Source organism: Doryrhamphus excisus, chromosome 12 (genome assembly GCF_030265055.1).
Source record: "Doryrhamphus excisus isolate RoL2022-K1 chromosome 12, RoL_Dexc_1.0, whole genome shotgun sequence".
Taxonomy (NCBI): domain Eukaryota; kingdom Metazoa; phylum Chordata; class Actinopteri; order Syngnathiformes; family Syngnathidae; genus Doryrhamphus; species Doryrhamphus excisus.
This window is the reverse complement of record NC_080477.1, coordinates 12,119,199-12,139,322: the sequence shown is the minus strand read 5'-3', so window position 1 is coordinate 12,139,322 and position 20,124 is coordinate 12,119,199. Positions and strand designations below refer to the sequence as shown.

Genomic DNA, 20,124 nt, shown 5'->3' with positions numbered 1-20,124 from the left:
CTGTGATTTCTGATTTCTAAAGCTACTTACCATTGAGAGATGTCTTAATGTAACCTCTTTTCTTGAGAATCTTCAGACTGTCCAATCTCGACTTCCATATCAATTTTGGGATCCAACACATATGGTTGTATGTTAAAAGTACGCATTTTAAAAAGAAAAATCGCTGTTTGTTATCAACTCCTATACCGTTTATCAATGCCTATAAAGTTATAGGCATTGTAAAGAATAAATTAAAACAGACCATTTTCACAGGATCACAAAATCCAAAGAAATAGACGAGGAATAGGTGCAAATTCTGGAAGATCTATAAAGCTTTCCTTGCTGGTTATCATGTGTAGCAGCTCTATAGAAGTCCACAATTCAATACAAAGGGTGGAAGAATTAGCATAATAGGTCCCCTATAAGTCCGAATGAAGGCCCTGGTACAAAATGAGCCACCCGCCACTGGATATGAATTAGTAGTCCATATGATGAGTCGCAGTTCTTTCCAAAGTGTCAAGTTTATTTACATAACTGCAAGATAAAGGAACTACAATAACATCATTTGTGTAAATGCAGGCTTTGCCAATCACACACACGTTTCATCTTGTCAAAAGAAGAGACAACAGAGCACAGGTCAACAAATCAAGCAAGCATGCACTAAGTCCCTTTTTACCATTTTTCTTAAGAAAAGATGTTTTCACTAATAATACATGAGTCCCTTCTTAGACACATGGAATGTAGCATATTACTGCAATGGGCTGTAAACCTTGTTCTGAGTAATAGTAGGTGGGGGTGGAGGAGAATGAAAGGTCATAATGAGAAATGCTTCCAAATGGTTAAGAACCTATGACTTGCTCATTTACTCTAACACGTATGGAGGGCTAGATAAGAGCAACTAAGCAGCTCATCGGAATCACTCCAGCTTTCTTTTAATCCACAGTTGTGCAATGCCGTTTTATTGCCTCTGTCTCTGTTTCACCTTACCCTTCTTTGCTCTACTGTGGCACAAAATGACACACAACTTCATAGTTTAAGGCTTTAAATTGCCACTTTTGATAATAAGTAAGCCAGAGAATGCATCCAGAAATCTAAAATTAGGACCATTCTGGTGAGGCAATAAAGTCCAGAGCATCTTGTGTAACACAAATATCCATGTAACATTAAATATAAGTTATATTTCATACAATACCCACAGTGCAGGTTTTTGTATTGATGTTTGAAATGACAAAATTGTATTCAAATACAATTCTGACAGAATGGAATATCAAATATAATGTGCTGTAATATTTTGCAGTTCACTGTAACTCACAAGAGCAGTTCAGCAAGCATCAAAGAAGTACCTCTGTGCTTTTGGATTCTTCTTTGGGTTTTTTGTGTGTATTCAGAGCCACATCAAAGGGGTGTTTAGAAATGAAGAACTCAGTACAGAAGACCAGACTTCCTGGTCCCCGGTCATCTCCAGTCATCTCCAGCTTCACCGGGAGGACACCAAGACATTCCCAGGCCAGCTGTGAGACAATCCCAGAACACCTCACCAGGGTGGTGTCTGGGAGGTATCTGGACTAGATGGCCAAGCCACCTCAACTGGCTCCTCTACTCTGAGCCCCTCCCGGATGACTGAGTTGAGTCCTGCTACCCGACAGAGGAAACTAATTTCAGCCGCTTGGATCCGTTATCTCGTTCTTTTGGTCATGACCCAGAGCTCATGACCAAAGGTGAGGGTCGCAACATACGTAGATCGACCGGTAAATTGAGCGTTTTGCCTTCCGGCTTAGCTCTCTTTTCACCACGATAGTCCAGTCCAGCGACCACATTACTGCAGGCGCCGCGCCAATCCATCTGTCAACCTCACCCCCCTTCCTTCAGTCGTGAACAAGACCCCAAGATACTTAAACTCCTCCACCTGGGGCAGGATCTCATTCAAAACCCGAAGGGACCACTCCACCCTTTTCCGACTGAGAACCATGCCCCCGGATTTGGAGGTGCTGAGTCTCATCCCAGAAGCTTCACACTCAGATGCAAACCACCCTAGTAAACGCTGAAGGTCACAGCCCGAAGAGGCCATCAGGACCACATTGTCCGCAAATAGCAGAGATGAGATCCTAAGGCCCCTGAACCAGAGTCCCTCGAAGGCTTTGGCTGCACCTACAAATTCTGTCCATGATAATTGTGAACAGAATCTGTGACAAAGGGCAGCCTTGGCGGAGGCCAACGTTTACCAGAAACAGGCTTGACTTACTGCTGGCAATGTGAACCAAGCTCCTGCCCCGTTTGTACAAGAACCGAATGGCACATAGTAGCTCACCAGCAATCCCTTACTCCCGGAGCACCCCCTAAAGATTGCCATGAGGGACACGGGCGAATGCCTTTTCCAAGTCCACAAAGCGCATGGATGTAGACCGATTGGGCAAACTCCCATGCATCCTCCTACACCCTCGCGAGGTTATAGAGCTGGTCCAGTGTTCCGGGACAAAAACCGCATTGAACCTCTTGGAGCATAGGTTCGACCAATGGTCGTACACTTCTCTCCAGCACCCTGGAAAAGAGTTTTCCAGGGAGGTCAAGGAGTGTGATCCCCTTGTAGTTGAAAGAGGGGGACCACCACCCCGGTCTGCCAATCCAAAAGTTCTGTTTCCGACTTCCGTGCAATGTTGAAGAGACGTGTCAGCCAAGACAGTCTCTCAACATCCAGAGCCTTGAGAAATTCAGGGCGAAACTCGTCCACCCCTGGAGCTTTGCCACTGAGGAGCATTTTGATGAAACTGTGTGACTCTGAGTGATTCAATTTTATAGTCATTGAAAATTGCATATTTTCAATCTAAAGGTGAAACTTGGAAATAATTCCAGACTGCAGACATACTGAGCTTGTTGCTCTGTAGCGTACCGTGCATTTACTCACACACAGACATTGTTATCTGCAAAAACATTGATCATCCCATTATTGATTATTCACATTATCTGACATTTTTATTATTCATCATTTCCTACTGACAAAAAATGTTTCCAAGTCTGACCAAATCAGAGGTTGAACAGTATCCTGGTTGAACAGGATTGTCTTTGATTTCACTGTACTCAACTGATTTAGTCACAAAAGATACAGAATATTTGTGAATGTTTGCAATTCATCGCCATTGAGTCGACTCTATGTGTTTATGGGAAAGCACAAGCTGCTTTTTGAGATAAAATGCTTTAAAATAGTCTTCATCTCTCTGCGATTATAGCTATCATTTGGAAGTGACACACTGTGGAAATGAATGACAGTTTTTGCACAAGGGCAGCTGACATGCTGAGATGATTATTCATGATGCACACAAGACAAGCTCTTTCCCTAAATTGTGATTGCTGTGTACTCCAGCTGTGCTGTTTTCTTTCCATTTTTTTTTTTGCATCCCGTTGCAGTTACATGAAGGTGTTTTTTTTTGTGTGTTACAAGGTCCAAACTCCCTCCAGGATCATTTACATTGGTACAAGTCCATATCTTGGTCCACTGGATCAATAGTCCTCGCTGTGTGATCCACAGTGACAGTCCTTTCCTCTACCACTTTGCTTGTTCAAAGCAGTTCAGACATTCCAACCATGCTGCATGGTTGTGTGTGTGTGTGTGTGTGTGTGTGTGTGACGCGCATCCATCAGTCAATAGTGGGAGAGCTGGGGGAGCTAGCCAGAGGACAAATCAAAGTCGTGGTAATATTTGTGCCTCCAAGATGTGTGTGTTTGAGAGCAATTGCTGTAAATACAGTGGTAGCTTGGTTTCCGGCCAAGTTGACTTTTTAAGCAAACATGCACCGTATAAACAAAAGAAAAAGTGCAAGCGCCCAGCAGGTATGGAAAGCAATTACCAGAACACTTTGTGAATAAAATAAATATAAGCTATCCAGCCAGACCACACAACGTTAGGCTTCATTTGTTTGTGTGTTTGTGTGTGTGTGTGTCTGTGTGTGCAGCCACCGCTGGCAAACTGTTTCTTCAGAATATATTGGGAAATCATACCAAAAGTTAAGTACTATCGTACTTCGGAACGGAGCTATTTTCCACCAAAACATGTTGTGCTTCAACAACCCAAGACCAATATATTGTACATTTCCAAAGTTTACTTTAAAATACATATTAATACTATTTATATTGTTATTAATTAATCAAAATATTTATTATTGATGATACATAAACATAATACATTATGATTATTTATAATTAAGTTATGTGTATGTGGAACATACTGTATTATATACACAATGCCCACTACAAATACATATCCGTTGCATGACAAATGGCTGCCAAAAAATCTCCACCCACAAATAAGTCAGTTTTACACAAATATGTGCTTTGCTTTTTCAATGAAATATTATATCTTCATGATAGTATGTTGTTAGACTTCAATTTAAAACCAGAATGCTCAATAGTGGAATGGCAAATAAAAAAAAAAAATAGCATTAACAGAGGGTCAGCTTCTTATTTCACTGCAAACAGAATTTCAATTTGGATGGAAAATTAGTTCATTTCACAAGATCAGTCTTATTAACACTGAAAAAGTTTGGATGATTCAAGTACATTAGAATTTTTGTGCGTCACGCTTGAAGAGGTATACATGTCATATTGTAATCAGAGTTTCTGGTTCAATCCCAGAGGTGCTGCTTGGTAGTATATGCTGTCAAGGTCTGAGTGAATGTCGTGCAAAATACTAAGATATAATATTTGACAATGTACTCCAATTTTTAGTTGTCTTTCTTACAGTATAGGATTACCATTTGAATAATACATTACAACAAATTAAGATGGAAGCTCCAATTGTGTTTGTGCTGCAGCACGGCTGTGTGCTGTCAATTAATCTAATCTGTGAAACATTATAGAAAGTTGCTGAAAAATAAAGACATTCATGGCAGCCGTTACGGGGGAACAATTTTGGACAGTTCCAAAGGATTAACTTAAAGGGATAGTTTTTATTTTTTTGACATGAAGTTGTATGACATCTCCATCAGCAGTGTAGTCCATCAACGGTTACTTACCCCGTTGGATTTTGGTGAGGAGAAACGGGTAACCCAAGTTACAAAAAGTTTCAAAAAATATGTTTGAAAGAGTAATACATTTAACTGACAAAAACAAAATCGGACCTCATACAAATCACTCAGCTTTATTTTTGCTGATATTAATTCATGCTATCGGCTGTCCATTGTACTGTATGTAATGAAAATAGCTGCGACCCACACATCTTCATCCGCAATGGAACACATATGTAAACAAGATGGCAGCGAAAGTAAAACCAAGCAATTTGAGAGGTCGGATTTTTTTCGAGGAGGCAAATGTATTCCCCTTTCTAAAGCATATTGTTTAAAAAAGCCAAACTCTTTACAGGAACATTTCTCATCACCAAAATTTGAGTAAAACTGCATTCACGAGACCAAGTATGAGGTAAGTAACTATTGATGGACTACACTGCTGATGGGGATGTCATACAATGTCATGTCAAAAAATCCAAACTATCCCCTAAACATGAAGTGATGTCACATCTTATCGGAGATGCTTGAAAAACATATCATAAACTGGATGCTATTATTGTTTTTCCGACTCTAAAAATGGTTTGTGTTTTATCACCTAAAAACACAATTTAAAGGTGATGTATTTAATTTTTTTCACAGGTTTCTTAATGACACATCTGTGACATGTTTCACTTAAATCTCCCTATAAACTGCCTTGACTTCCGTCCATGACTAGGCACCAGTTTGTGATGGAGTGGTACAGGGAACAGCTTGGCGCATGTCATATGATGAAATAAAGACCTCACCCATAAAACTACACAAGACAGTAAGGAAAGGGAAGAAATGCATTATCCCTGAAGGCAAGACATTACAAACCCCACTCGGCCTTGGAGCGGCAGAGGAAGCTAGCTCCCTGCACTCCCGATCAAGGTCTGGAGACCCATAAGAATGGTGAATAATGGTTAATAATAAGAATCGATTTTGTTCTTATTTCCTCTGTGGCTTGGAAGTGACGTCATGATATGTGACAAGCTGTGCATTCAACAACAGCGCTCTGCCTTGCTTTTGGTGATGACATGATAGTGGTTCTATGTTAGGAAAGGCAAGGCAGGACTTTCAATTGGCCTCAATGTCTTCTTGAAAGATACTTTTTTCCCACATCTTCAGTCAAATAAAATGACTTGATGTTGAGGCAGTCACTCCATAGACACGTTTATGATATGTCGCCTCTGCAGTGGCGTGTATCAGCCATCAAACCAGTCAAGCTTCCCAAAATATCGAATTCATCTGTCACTATTTACTTCTTAATGTCTGTTGACTGAGGAAAATCATTCAATCAAGAATTTCATTCATTCATTCATTCATTTTCTACCGCTTTTTCCTCACGAGGGTCGCGGGGTTGCTGGAGCCTATCCCAGCTGTCTTCGGGGGAGAGGCGGGGTACACCCTGGACTGGTCGCCAGCCAATCACAGGGCACATATAGACAAACAACCATTCACACTCACTTTTATACCTATGGACAATTTGGAGTCGCCAATTAACCTAGCATGTTTTTGGAATGTGGGAGGAAACCGGAGTACCCGGAGAAAACCCACGCATGCACAGGGAGAACATGCAAACTCCACACAGAGATGGCTGAGGGTGGAATTGAACCCTGGTCTCCTAGCTGTGAGGTCTGCACGCCAACCACTCCTCCGCCGTGCCGCCTCAATCAAGAATATCTAGCGTAAACAGTTTGAAACACTATGAAATACATTTCTCCGTAAATGTGATCCTCTGCTCATATAAACATTTATCTCTGGTGCTCAGTTATGGATCATAGCTAATAATCCATGTGTAAACAGTAACAACAAACAAATTGTCTAACCATCCTGTTTTCCAGATGCCATGAAGCAGTGCAACCGGAAAACCGCACCCCATGTCATCTTGATAAAGATTTGAGCAATACAACGTATCCTTAAAGGGGTCAAACCCTGCACACCAACCATGTGATAACAATTCAATGCAGCACACCCCAAATTGAAAATGTATCACCTTTCATTTAGACCCTTGTGATGAATTTATCAGGGACCGGTTGCCTGTGTTACTCTTTGCAATACATCGTTAAACAGACACTTGCAGGAATGAAAACAAATGAGACAAAATAAGAGTCTGAATTTTCCAGTCAGTGAAGGAATATCAGTCCTCTCCGTCTGTGATTAATGGGCGACAGATTGGCTGGCATGCACACAGTCAAGGCAAAGATATATAATCCTTCAGATGCTGATACAGCTGGGATGGTTCATTTGTAAAGCCAGGGAGATGTGCTGAATCCACACTGAACAGAGCACTTCCTGATGAATTTTCCAGAATCTTTTTTTGTAGAATTGGAATAGACGGCTAAGAAGATGTTTAGGACTTTTCTCTCAACTCATCCTCCAAGCTGGATGTCAGTTTGTAGAACAGAAGCCGCGGTTACAGCTGGGTCCCCGGGAATGGGTTTAGTGTCGCTACTCTGTTGGGCTGGTGGCAACCGGGCTGAGGATGGGTGTGGACAAGTCCCTCACTGGACACATAGGTGGGATGGCCTTATGACTGTAGTACTCCACCACCTGCTTGGGCACCTCTGCCAGGACACATTTGGCTAAGGCTGCCGGTGAAGCCTGCGACACAGGTATTGAATAATCGTGAGACATTTGTTCATTTATTCTACTGCTGAGCAGTAGGGATAAATATCAGGACTCATTGCCAATGTAAACGCTGGTAACCAGACCAAAACACAAATTAGATATCAGTGCCTCATTTTGATGCTGAAGTAGTCATTATTATTACTTTAGTGGAAATAAAACACGGCAAAAATGGGGTATAGTAACTACTGCTGATACCAAAGTCAACTGTTGGGAAGGTTTTATCCTTGGTGTTAGTTTTTCACTTGCACAGATGACGGCCATTTTGCTATAATGCTCAGACAGAAACACACTATCAATCTCACATCAACATATTATTAATCTTCACTATTTGCTGTATGTGAATAATTTGTCATCATTGGTCGACCCCTAATCCTAATAAAAAAAATGACCAAAAACGGGTAACTACCGGTATTGTTAAGTTAGATCAGGGGTCTAAAACACGCAGCCGAACACTAGTTTGAGGACTCCGCCTTGATATGAAAGTTTAATGTTAGTGCGGCCCGTGCAAGTTTGATATGGATGCTGTATGGTATCATGTACCCAGAAAAAATTATTACGTTTGATTAATGTTCATGTTAAAGGTTAAATAACTGTTAATAGTTATCCTCCCTATCCGTGTGGAAGTGGTACGTTTTTGGCTATTTAAGTTTAAAGAAAATAACTTGAAGGCTACCGTTTAGGTCGCTAGCTCTCTAGTTTGCGAGTTAGCATGTGTCTCAAGACCCTGCAGTTGCGCAATATGTTGTAAATAAAAAGAGTATAAATGTGACTATAGTCGTGTTTTGTCATGTCTACAGGGCTCTAATAATGCTTTGTTCATTTTAATCTGAAAAAATAATTTGTCTACCCACCAACTATGTATATGTGGTTTCTTAAGTTTTTATTATTTGCCATTTTATTATTATTATTATATTTATTTATTTATTACTGATTGATTGATTTTCTTTATTCTTGATTTGTTTATTTATTTTTCATCTTATTTTGTGTAGAAAAATAAAAATTAAGATATTTGAGAACAGTGGAATGTTTTATCAGAGCTTTTCTTGTAGAAAATTGGAACCAAAGCGAAGTTTTTAAAAAAAATGTGTTTTTAATAAATGCATTTTTTTTTTGAAAACCTGATGCGGCCCAGTCTCACCCAGACCCAAGCTCCAGTGGCCCCCAAGTAAATTGAGTTTGAGACCCCTGAGTTAGATGATGATTTGTAACTGGAGTTGGCAACCTCGTTGTTCAATTGCCATTGTCAGGTGAAGCTAGAGAGTGTACTGTGTAGGATCAATGTCAGCTACTAGTTGAACTACATTTCTCGGTTGAGTGATCATAACAATGTTGCTGTTTCCACATCAAATATGTTGTCAGTACCAAAGGTATTTTACTAATCAAATAACGCCATAGCCTACATAGAGTTTCTGCTGCGGTTGGGGCTGTAACCATGGTGATGACTGACGCTCCTTCACATGATATTACGTATCAGTCCGACAGCTTTAAAGAGACTTTGTGTCGTGAATTTTGACAAGCTTTGGGAAATACCTGAATTTATTTCCTTCAATTCTGCTTTGACGTTACTTGGTATGGTAGTAAGTTGTAGTGTAAGTTGTTGTAATATACCTTAATATGTACTTTACAGATAAGCCTACTGTTGTATTTTCATGCTTTTGTTTGGATTTGTTTTGATTTCACTAATAAGTGAAATCAGTATGCCGTGTTCTGATGTTGAGAGTAGAGGTGCAATCTGTACTCCAGTGTGCCACCCCGTATTGTGTGATGTGATGTGATGAGAATTGTCATGAATTGTGTATAAGACATCTGCCGTGTGTAGTTTATTGGTGTCAATACAGTGATGTAAGGATGAATATAAAAAGTGACCCCCCACATCCTTTGATTTTCAGTATGTGGAAAAAGCATGGACACCCCAGAGCTAAAAGATACCCAAACCTAATGAGCGGTGTCCCAATAACCTAGAACAGAGGTGCTCATTATGTCGATCGCAAGCTCCCCTCCTGATTTCCTGGTGCTCCCTCACAGCCAAGAATAGACGTCTCAAGCTCCACACGGAGATGCGACTTTCATATTTATGTTTCTGATTATGGATAGACTAACTCAATGGTAAGATGCCTATATATAACAAAAGTTATCTGTTCATTTGTAGCAGCTAGTTACGTAAAAAAAAAGGTTTGATGGATTTTTCTACCACTTTAGAAATGTGTTTTTGTAAATTCATTCATTCATTTTCTACCGCTTTTTCCTCACGAGGGTCACAGGTGTGCTGGAGCCTATCCCAGCTGTCTTTGGGCAAGAGGCGGGGTACACCCTGGACTGGTCGCCAGCCAATCACAGAGCACATAGAGACAAACAACCATTCACACTCACATTCAACCTATGGACTCCAACCTATGGAGTCGGCAATTAACCTAGCATGTTTTTGGAATGTGAAGAACATGCAAACTCCACACAGAGAGGGTGGAATTGAACCCTCGTCTCCTAGCTGTGAGGTCTGCACGCTAACCACTCGACCACCATACCGCCCCCCCTTTTGTAAATTTATTTTGTAAACATGTTATATAGAAATAGGTCATGTCGACTTGTAACTTGCATGCTGAAAACTTGTGTGCACCCCCGATATACTGTGCATGTACAACGTCCATAATATTTATATATTATATTATATATAATATAGTAAATATATTACACTTTATAAATATATTTTCAGTGTTTATAGTAGTGGGGAGATCTTTGGGACTTTTCATTTTAAAAGTACCCCCACCCTGTAGCCTGCAGGCTGAAAATGTGTAAACTGAAATGGAGAGTTTTCCAGGTTTAGACCATGATGAGATAAGCTGTCAGACTCTCCAATGGTGGAGAGAAGGAAAATATTGTAGGATAGCTCATATATTCATGAAAAGACAAACCCACGTCCAAGAAAACATTAAGTCATTGGCTGAGTTAACTAACCGTCTTGAAGTCCCTGAAGGGCACAAACTGCACAATATCCCTCAGGACCGGCTCGCCCTTCGGTGAGCGTAGGACACCGTCATCACCGTCCAAGATCTGCATGTCTGTAAAATCTGCATTGCCTACGCCGACAATAATTATGGAGAGAGGCTGATAGGAGGCTCGCACGATGGCTTCTCGTGTGTCCGCCATATCCGTCACCACGCCATCGGTGAGGATAAGCAGGATGTGGTAACGCTGTGAGAAGATGGAGAGTGTTTCTATTAGCGTTGCCATCAGCCTCATTACACAGCAGCATGTGGTTATGCACGGTTACGAGGTGAAGGGTCCTCTTAACTAAGTGGTATCTGAAATAGACTGAAAAGAGCAGACTACAAACAGAGAGAATTCCACAGAGATTGAAACATCTATGAAGATTAGACTAAAGAGTATTCATTTTCATTGTTGGACTCGCAAAATACACCTTAAATACAGTAGTTTGCACAGCAAAAATGAAATTATAGCATTATTGTATGCTTTAAAAAAATAAAATGTTTCTTCTTAGGCGTCATTAACGAAACGGTGAGTTAAACCAGAGGCTGTATACTTGAGGGACTCAGTGGGAGGCAAAAACAACAAAGGCTGAATAATATCCATCCATATGTACAGAGAGAGAGAGAGAGAGAGAGAGAGAGAGAGAAACTCACAGAGGCGTCTTTAATGTTGCCATCACCGGCTGACAGCTTGGCTATCCTGTTAATGATGGGGGAAACATTGGTGGGGCCATACAGCTGGATTTTAGGTAGGCAGTTCTGGTATGCCTCAACGACTCCTTGGATCTCTGATCAAACACAGCGACACGTGCAATGCTTAGACAAAACATCCATACACTTCCCCGCAACTGTCACTGCCAACAAGAAGGTGAAAAGTGGGGGCTGTCGCATGATGCATTCACTGTATTGTCACAAGGTTTCAAAGGGAACGCAGTGTTTTTCAATCATACGAGGGCAAAACCCACAAGAGACGCAAACCCGCATACAATAATGACATTAATGAAGGAAGTTAAACGTAATGGTGACTTGCCCCGTTGCAGTAGAGGGAGAACACATGCAAACACAATATCTTCACCGCTTGTTGTATACTCACTCATATAAGTCAAAATTCGAGAGATAATCCAGTATTATTTGGCTAAATAGACGCTACCATGAAAATAGGAGTTTAGTACACCATTCAATTAAAAAAAATAATAATTGAGTAATTGAACAACCTCCACAGCTTTTCGTTTTTCAAACATTCATTCATTCATTCATTTTCTACCGCTTTTTCCTCACGAGGGTCGCGGGGGGGCTGGAGCCTATCCCAGCTGTCTTTGGGCGAGAGGCGGGGTACACCCTGGACTGGTCGCCAGCCAATCACAGGGCACATATAGACAAACAACCATTCACACTCACATTCATACCTATGGACAATTTGGAGTCGCCAATTAACTGAGCATGTTTTTGGAATGTGGGAGGAAACGGGAGTACCCGGAGAAAACCGGAGAACATGCAAACTCCACACAGAGATGGCCAAGGGTGGAATCGAAGGGTGGTCCTCCTAGCTGTGAGGTCTGCGCGCTAACCACTCGACCGCCGTGCCGCCCGTTTTTCAAACAGTAGCGGAAAATTATTTACATAACAATTTATTCATACCTTCGCATTCATCATCTTCTGGATTGAAATTGATGGCAAAGTCATGAGACACCTGTGGAGAAATAATAATATGTATATAAATAGAGTAATTCCATATGTCTTTAACAAGATTGCAATGTTGCCAGTTTTACTTCAATTCAAGCAAACGTTTGGCTTAATGAATTCTTTTAGGCTGCTTACAAGAGCAATTTGCAGTTTGATGAGGAAATAATACTACCGGTCCTCATGAGAATCTAGTTAGAAATGTAAAAACTCTATTAGGATTATGACTGAGCAATTTGCTGGTAAAATGTGAATCATAGTGTTCCATCCAAAAAATACTCCACAAAGGCATTGCAAGTGACAAACATCCTGTTATGTTAGGGCAGTGCTTCTGAAATAGTGGAGTGGACCCCCTTCCTGTGGGGGTTGCGGTGAACTGTTAAGGGGTGCGTGGAAGGCATGGAAGACTTTCAATAATAGTGGTGACCTGGCAACTTGTATAAATCTGTCATACTCAGCATGCAGGTTGACTCATGAATACGCTTGTGTGCGTGACTGCTCCGTAGTTGGTTGTATTTCTATCTCCCAGTGGGGACAGGAAATAATTGAGAACCTGAGCCAATTACGAGCTATCAGTGCACACACAACGAGCTTGTCATCCCACTGGAAATTGCAAGTCAGTATATAATGCTAAAACAGGCAAATATACAAATATGTACCAATACCAGTTTAAAACTTTTAAAAAATATTGAAGGAAATACACTTCTAATAGCGATAAAAGTAGCAGGGGTGTTTCACTGTAAATGATGATGATGATATCCGTGGAGTATGAAAAGTGGGTAATTTTGATGATCTTGTTAGGTATTGTGGAGACAGGGCGCTGACAATTTAATAAATGCCAATTTTTCCCCATTTACAGTATGCATTTATCTATTACCATTTTAAAGCTACAACCTTTTGAAATAGTAATGAGAAACTGCCCCCCCATGTCAACACAGACAACTAACACCTCTCCTTTCTTGTCTTAACTGATGAAAACGATGTATACACAGATAGGAGAGGAAACTATTATAATAAATCCTGCAGAGCTTCATTTAGTATCTGCAGTCCTTTTTTCATGCGCTGCACAGATGTGACTAATAGCATCAGTAGTGCAGAAGTGTGACAAATGACATCAGTAATGGTCGCTTGTTCAGGTGTTCCACGGCGCTGCATTATTGCACACTACCTCAATCTGACCGACTCTCAGCATCATTAAAGTAATTAGTCTCACTGGAGCTTTTCTTGCAATGCTGAGGTAATCATTTGGGAGTGTAATCTCATAATCCTGTTTTTAGTCATTGGAATATACAAAAAAGAGATAATATACTGGTAATAATATTAAAAAGTAGAATTTAAGTTGAGGGAAAATAATGCAAGGAGAAAAACATTGTCCTTTGGAAGGAAAGTGATTTAATTGTTTTAATTACATGTACAAGCACAGTGAATGTGTATTAGCTTAAATGATTTCTGACATGAGATCATTTACATAACTGACTTGTATTAACCAAGCTACAGCGATATAATTATTGTAGCAGCTAACATGAAAAACTAACACAACACCTCGCTAAGCACTTGTCTCAGCATCATTCACAGACAATAATAATAATTTTGCTACAAAGACCCAACAAAATGCTGGTTTGCCATCAGCATTTTTTACCTGAGGACTGGAGCACACATCTTGTGCTGGAAGACACAGCCATCCTAATGAGAGCCAACATACTAAGTGTTGTCACTATATCGATGCCGCTGTTGTTGATGGAACTAGCATTAGTATGTGTATCAATGCGAGCTAGGAAAGAAGTTTGGGTAGTGTTTTAAATCATCAAAATATGACAAGATACTACAACTATTACGTGTTATCATCAGTGTATGTCTTAATGCATGATCACTGCATGTGTATCAAATGATGCAGCGTTGTTAGATGGTTTTTGAGGGTTTCATAGTCGAACTAGGTGTGTCCCAATGACGTTCATTGTGAGCTAGCTCATTTTAACTTGTTTTCTCATGTGAAATATTTCACAAAAGGATTACGGCCTATAGTTAGTTTAAAAAAAATGCATTTTGAAGCAAATTTTCTGTATTTTTTTTACATAAATCACGCATTGTCAAGCATAAGAATAAATATAGAAAACGTTGTTTTTATTTGTAATATAAATAATACAGAAAGCTGATTGGAATAAATTTAAAAAACCTCATTCAAAGACGCTATGACTATGTGGTTTTCTACACTAGTCACTTTTCACCCGTTAATCAATTTTCTATGCTGCTTATCGGTCACGGGTTTATGATGGAGCCTATCACAGGCTGACTTCAGGCAAGAAGTGGGGTACACCTTGGTCCTCACACAAAATAAAAAGACCTGTGTATGTGTGTGTGTGTGTGTGTGTGTGTGTGTGTGTGTGTGTGTGTGTGCATCTGCCCATACCGGTGCACACCTCTCTCTGTCTCCAAACCATATTGGCTGGTGCCATCACTAATGGCCTACAGTTGTCAAAGTGCACTTTATGAGTTCTGGAAAGTAATGAATGTAAATTGAGCATCACCGCTCAGGTCTATTGTTTGAGCTGAATACATTACTTTTTCGGGATTGGTTGTTTTTTCAAGGTAAGGGTCTAATGAATGAAAATCAACAACACACTTATTTTTAAGTGTGGGCTTACGAAGGTTTTTTTAAATGGAAATCAACATGTGCACTTCTTGGATACTTGAAAATGCAGAAGAATACAAAGCTTGCATAATGCTGTGTGAAGCCAAGGTCAAAGAAATACAGAAGAAGAAAAGCGGTATAAGAACACAACTCACCTCATAATTTGGAGGGATTCTGGCACCAAACCCCAAAGCTGAAAACCGTTTATCACTGTAAACAATATAAAAAAGTGTCATCAATCAGATACAGTATCATATAGTGAGTACACTGTACAATATTTGGACAGTAATGTCAACTTATTCAATTCAAATATTCACTATCCATCTGTTCACATTTTCAAGGTCAAACCTCCTGCTTGTTTGCATTTCATAAATGTTAAACGCCTGAATTACAATTTGAAATTTCTCCCACAGTCCCCCCAGGCTGCAGCTGCACCTTCTTTTCTGAGACCAGCTTTTAAGTCTTTATCCTCTACTCTTTTCCTTGTGTGTACGCTTTAGATGATGTGCTATTCATGGAAAATGGGTATCCTGTAATCAGTCAAGGAGGTATATAATATATGTCATATTGGTCAATATATATTGACCAGTTCATCTTTCAAAGTCCCTAAAATCTATAAAGAAATAGGTCGCATTTGGTTGGAATAATTTTCCTTTCGCTTTAAAGCCTAGTACCTCTTTTTAGATCTTTAGATTAAATTTATTTCCCCACTTACGAACAGGATGTTCCTGCTTTTTATATTGTTTTTATTTTGTTATCTCACTTCAAATTGCTGTTGTAGCTTTGTCTCTTGATGCTGTGTTGTACTGAAATGGATAATGTGTTTGTGTCTGAGCTGGTAATGGATGGGTGGAGTGGAGGGGCCGTAGAAGCAGTCGAGCAATGTCTTTCCGTGTTTATTGTGTCTATTATGTATGCTAATGTTTATATTATGTATGCATGTATGTTCTGTATCTGTGTGCGTACCACAATTGAAGACCAAAATGCTGCATCTCAAGGGGTTATCCTAAATAAATTGAAGACATTTTCATACCTCGGTATTTCACACCTAGCAACACACTCACTGAGTTAAATTAATAACTCATGGGGAGGTGTCGGGTAGCGTGAGAGGCAAGGGAGTAAAACAAAAAAGTGGCTGTTCCCTATATCATAACTCGTATTCACATTGGCTACTAATAGCAACAGCATGAATGAGCATACATCACTGATAAGGACGGAGATGTTTTCTGTAATGTTAAACTAAGATAAGGGATTCTCTTCCGATTCACTATATCACATATCTCTACTAACAATGTTCCAAACAGATACCTCTAATGATCTAACATGTTCTACAGATGTCTATGTACTCCATCTACTGTATACTGTATGTGTGTGTGACCACTTCTGACAAATCATTTCCATTATACAGTATAGGGGCTTTTGCTGTGATGTGCACACCAGTCTTTTTTATCCCACTTTGTCAGCACGTGGAGCATAATAGCACTCTCAGCGAGGTAAAGGAGCATTTGCCCACACAGACAAAAGCTTGTCATGTTAGCTCCATCATGCACTCCTCTGTAAGGACTCGAAAAACCCACATCACCTCTATTCACTAAAGGCTAAAAGGTTTGCTTGCCCACGTTTTGTACCTGACTAACAATTTCAATTTTGCAAGGAAGGGCTGCCTACACTCTTCACAGCGTGTACGATGCCCATGTTTCCATGTAAACACACCAAGTTGAAGCTAAATGGGGAAAGTAGTCACTGTCTCCAGTCTTATCTCTGGCTTGCTATAATTAGCCAGACAGTCCTACCCTGATATTCAATAGGAGGATCTGCATAAATCACAAGATGATGTTAATCCTCAGCTGGCTTAGTTTCAACAGATGAGGAGGTCTTCTTCTAAAACAGGTCATGTGATGAATTATTTCCCTTTAAATGACAAGCTGCTGATAGCTGATATTTGTTTTTATTTCAATCATTATTTGCAACATGCAGTTCAAAATCTTATTTGAAGCTAAAACAGAAGTTCACAGTTTACAGATTCCACTTCCTGTTGTGTTACATTTCAGCATGTGTTGTGCGTGTGTGTTATGCAGGGTAATGAGTCTAGTATCCAAGCAAAGCTGAGAAAGCATTGCAGCAACAGATGCTGGGAAACAAACCTTATAGATACACGAGGAAACACATGGAGTCACATCTGTGCAGTTCATGAAAAACAGTAACGCACACATAGCACACCACACTGATGGGAACGTACGACGTATATAATGTATACTGGACACATTGTCACAACAACTCATAGTTTGCATTCACACAGCTTTCAGAGACCAGGTAACAACCCAAAAACAATGTATTTACAGATTTACTCACTCACGGCTTAAGACGTCCAGATAAAGACTAAACAAGGCTGCATCATAAACCTGTGACCCTCGTGGATGGATGGATGGATGGATGGATGTGAATTGGTGACTCCAAATTGTCCATAGGTATGAATGTGAGTGTGAATGGTTGTTTGTCTATATGTGCCCTGTGATTGGCTGGCGACCAGTCCAGGGTGTACCCCGCCTTTCACCCAAAGTAGAAAATACAAAATAAGTAGAGCTGTGAAATGATAAAAAAATGTAATCGAATTAATCACTATTTTCAATGTAATTAATCATGATTAATCACAATTTGCAACTATGTCTGAAATGCACATTTTACTGTATTTTATTGACCACACAGCTAGGCAACCTGGGTTTGATTCTACGCTCGGGTATCTCCCCGTGTGTGGGTTTCCTCCCACATTCCAAAAAAAACATGCTAGGTTAATTGGCGACTCCAAATTGTCCATAGGTGTGTGAGTGTGAATGGTTGTTTGTCTATATGTGCCCTGGGATTGGCTGGCGACCAGACCAGGGTGTACCCCGCCTCTCGCCAGACAGACAGCTGGGATAGGCTCCAGCATGCCCCCACAATCCTAGTGAGGATAAGCTGTATAGAAAATAGATGAAATATAAGACAGGACAGAACTATGAATATTTGTATATATTGACGGCTCCAAATGAACTGAAAGTAAATCAATCTAAAAAAAAATAGCACACTATTTACCCAACACTAGTAGCACAACATTTGCATCACACTTTAACCGAGCCATTATGAGTCCGATGCATTCAAAGACACCACGTACTGTATCCTCCTTATTACCAATTTATTGTAAGTGACACTGACATACAGTTTTGGTTGCTGTATTATAAAGAGTCATTCTGCACTAGTGAAAGTAGTCCATTTTCATTTGGTTTAAAGTGTTATTCCTTTCAGCTGTCAAGGACACTGAAGTGAAACATTCAATGTTCAATGGCTCCAAATATAATAAATGCATTTATTTGTACTGAACATTGGCTACACTGCTCAGCCACATTTTACTACATGGTAACCGTCCACCCGTTTGATATATTTAATAATCACACAGGTTGTTGATCTGCCATATGCCCCCACTCCCTCCCAGCTTAATGTCTTTTGTGGGCCAATAAAAATCTGACAAGAAGTGAGCTCACATTACAGAAAAAATTGCACTTGTTTCCAATAGAGTATAATAGTTATGCTACAATGAACCACTAAATGTCAGAGAAATCATTTCAAAGCAGGTACCAATAAAACTGGATTTAAATGCCAGTGGCTGATCTAAAGGTCAAAATGTCTTCTTGCTCACATCGTTTCTCAAAATGGAATGACCAAAATCCAAATGAAATCACGAAAGAAGCATGTCCAGAATATTTATATCAGCAGTCTTGACTTCAGCTGCCCAGATCTCCAATTATACTAGCAGTACCGTACTAACAATAAGAGTAACATTCAAAGGGGCACCACACAAAAAAACTACAAAATACCTCATATATCTTGCAAAATAAAGCACTGTATCCAAAACTGCATCCATCCTAATCCAAATCAAACAACAAACACTTCCATCCATATTACCAGATTTCTATCTAACCAACGACATGCTGTTGGGCATTATAAAAAGCACTCTTATCTTTAGCATGCTTTGCCATAATACTAAAATAGTTCAATTTTAGAACATTTTTCACATTGTTCACATGCATAAACATTTTTGCAGAGCCACACACATTTAGAAACATATAACACATATAATATTTCACCAAACAAATCAGTGCAACATATACACGGCAGATATATTTACATTGGAGTGAAATTCTAAAAAGCAGTAAATTCAAATAGAAGGTGACCTATTGTGCAAATTTTCGTCCCTTTGTATTGAGTTGTGCACTTCAATAGAGTAGCGACACACAATAACCCACACATAAAACCTTCTAGATCTTCCAGATTCTGCACCTCTGTATGCAGCATTTCCATGGATTTCCTGCTTCTGACCCAAACTGTTTAATTTAGTCCACCTACAGCCTTTTTTCAGGCATGGCCACTCTCCCCGGTTACATTCCCAAGCACTCCTGAGGACTTCCGGATATGTAGGTCCACATTTACTGAATACTGGCAATTTGCAGCCCATATAAGGAAGTGTGCATCACATTGACATGACAAAACTCTGTGAAATGCATATGTATAGTATACCTTTTACAACCATGCCCTGATAGATGGATTGATGTGTGTAAAGAAGAAAATGTGTGTGGAATTTTGGAGACCCCAGAAAAGGATTTGCCTAAAAGGAATTGTGCTCAGCAAGTCATTATAGTGGTAGAAATTGGAAAAACTGGTGAGCACAAATTTAACAATAAGGTGTTCTTGTTGATGTTCTCCACCTGTGTACTACACTGCACTGTCCTCTTTGACACAACTATTTGCTTTAGTGTTGCACAGGGAACCAAAATAAAGAGTCTAGACTTGGTTGACAGTTCTGAGTGAGGGAAGGTTGGAATATGAGATTGACAGGCAAATTGGTGCGACCTCTGCAGCGATGAGGGAGCTCAGGCAAAAGGCAAACTCTCCATTTACCAGTCGATATGTTCCTACCCTCACTTATGGTCATGAACTTTGCAAAGTGACAGAAAGGTCGTAAATACAAGTGGTCAAAATTAGTTTTCTCCATATGGTGGCTGGGTTCTCATTTAGAGGAAATGTGAGAAGCACTGTCACCCGGGAGAATTCAGAGTAGAACTGCTGCTCCTCCACATTGAGAGGAGTCAGATGAAGTGGCTTGGGCATCTGTTCAGGATGTTCACCCAGGTAGGGGGTAGGAGGCCTCGGAGAAGACCCGGAACAAATTGGA

At 40.0% G+C, this 20,124-nt stretch overlaps 1 protein-coding gene across 2 annotated transcripts in view; it reads right to left on the bottom strand.

Moving 5' to 3' along the window:
* Positions 1-370: 370 nt before the first annotated feature.
* cpne7 (copine VII) overlaps positions 371-20,124 on the bottom strand; it is a 42,681-nt gene continuing 22,927 nt past the window's right edge. For both annotated transcript variants that reach the window (XM_058088673.1, XM_058088676.1), the window contains 5 exons: positions 15,074-15,128; positions 12,248-12,299; positions 11,264-11,397; positions 10,578-10,814; positions 371-7,598 (listed from right to left, as the gene is read on the bottom strand). In XM_058088673.1, the coding sequence (XP_057944656.1) occupies positions 7,446-7,598; positions 10,578-10,814; positions 11,264-11,397; positions 12,248-12,299; positions 15,074-15,128 (631 nt within the window). In that variant the 3' untranslated portion in view covers positions 371-7,445. The remainder of the gene's footprint in view (positions 7,599-10,577; positions 10,815-11,263; positions 11,398-12,247; positions 12,300-15,073; positions 15,129-20,124) is intronic.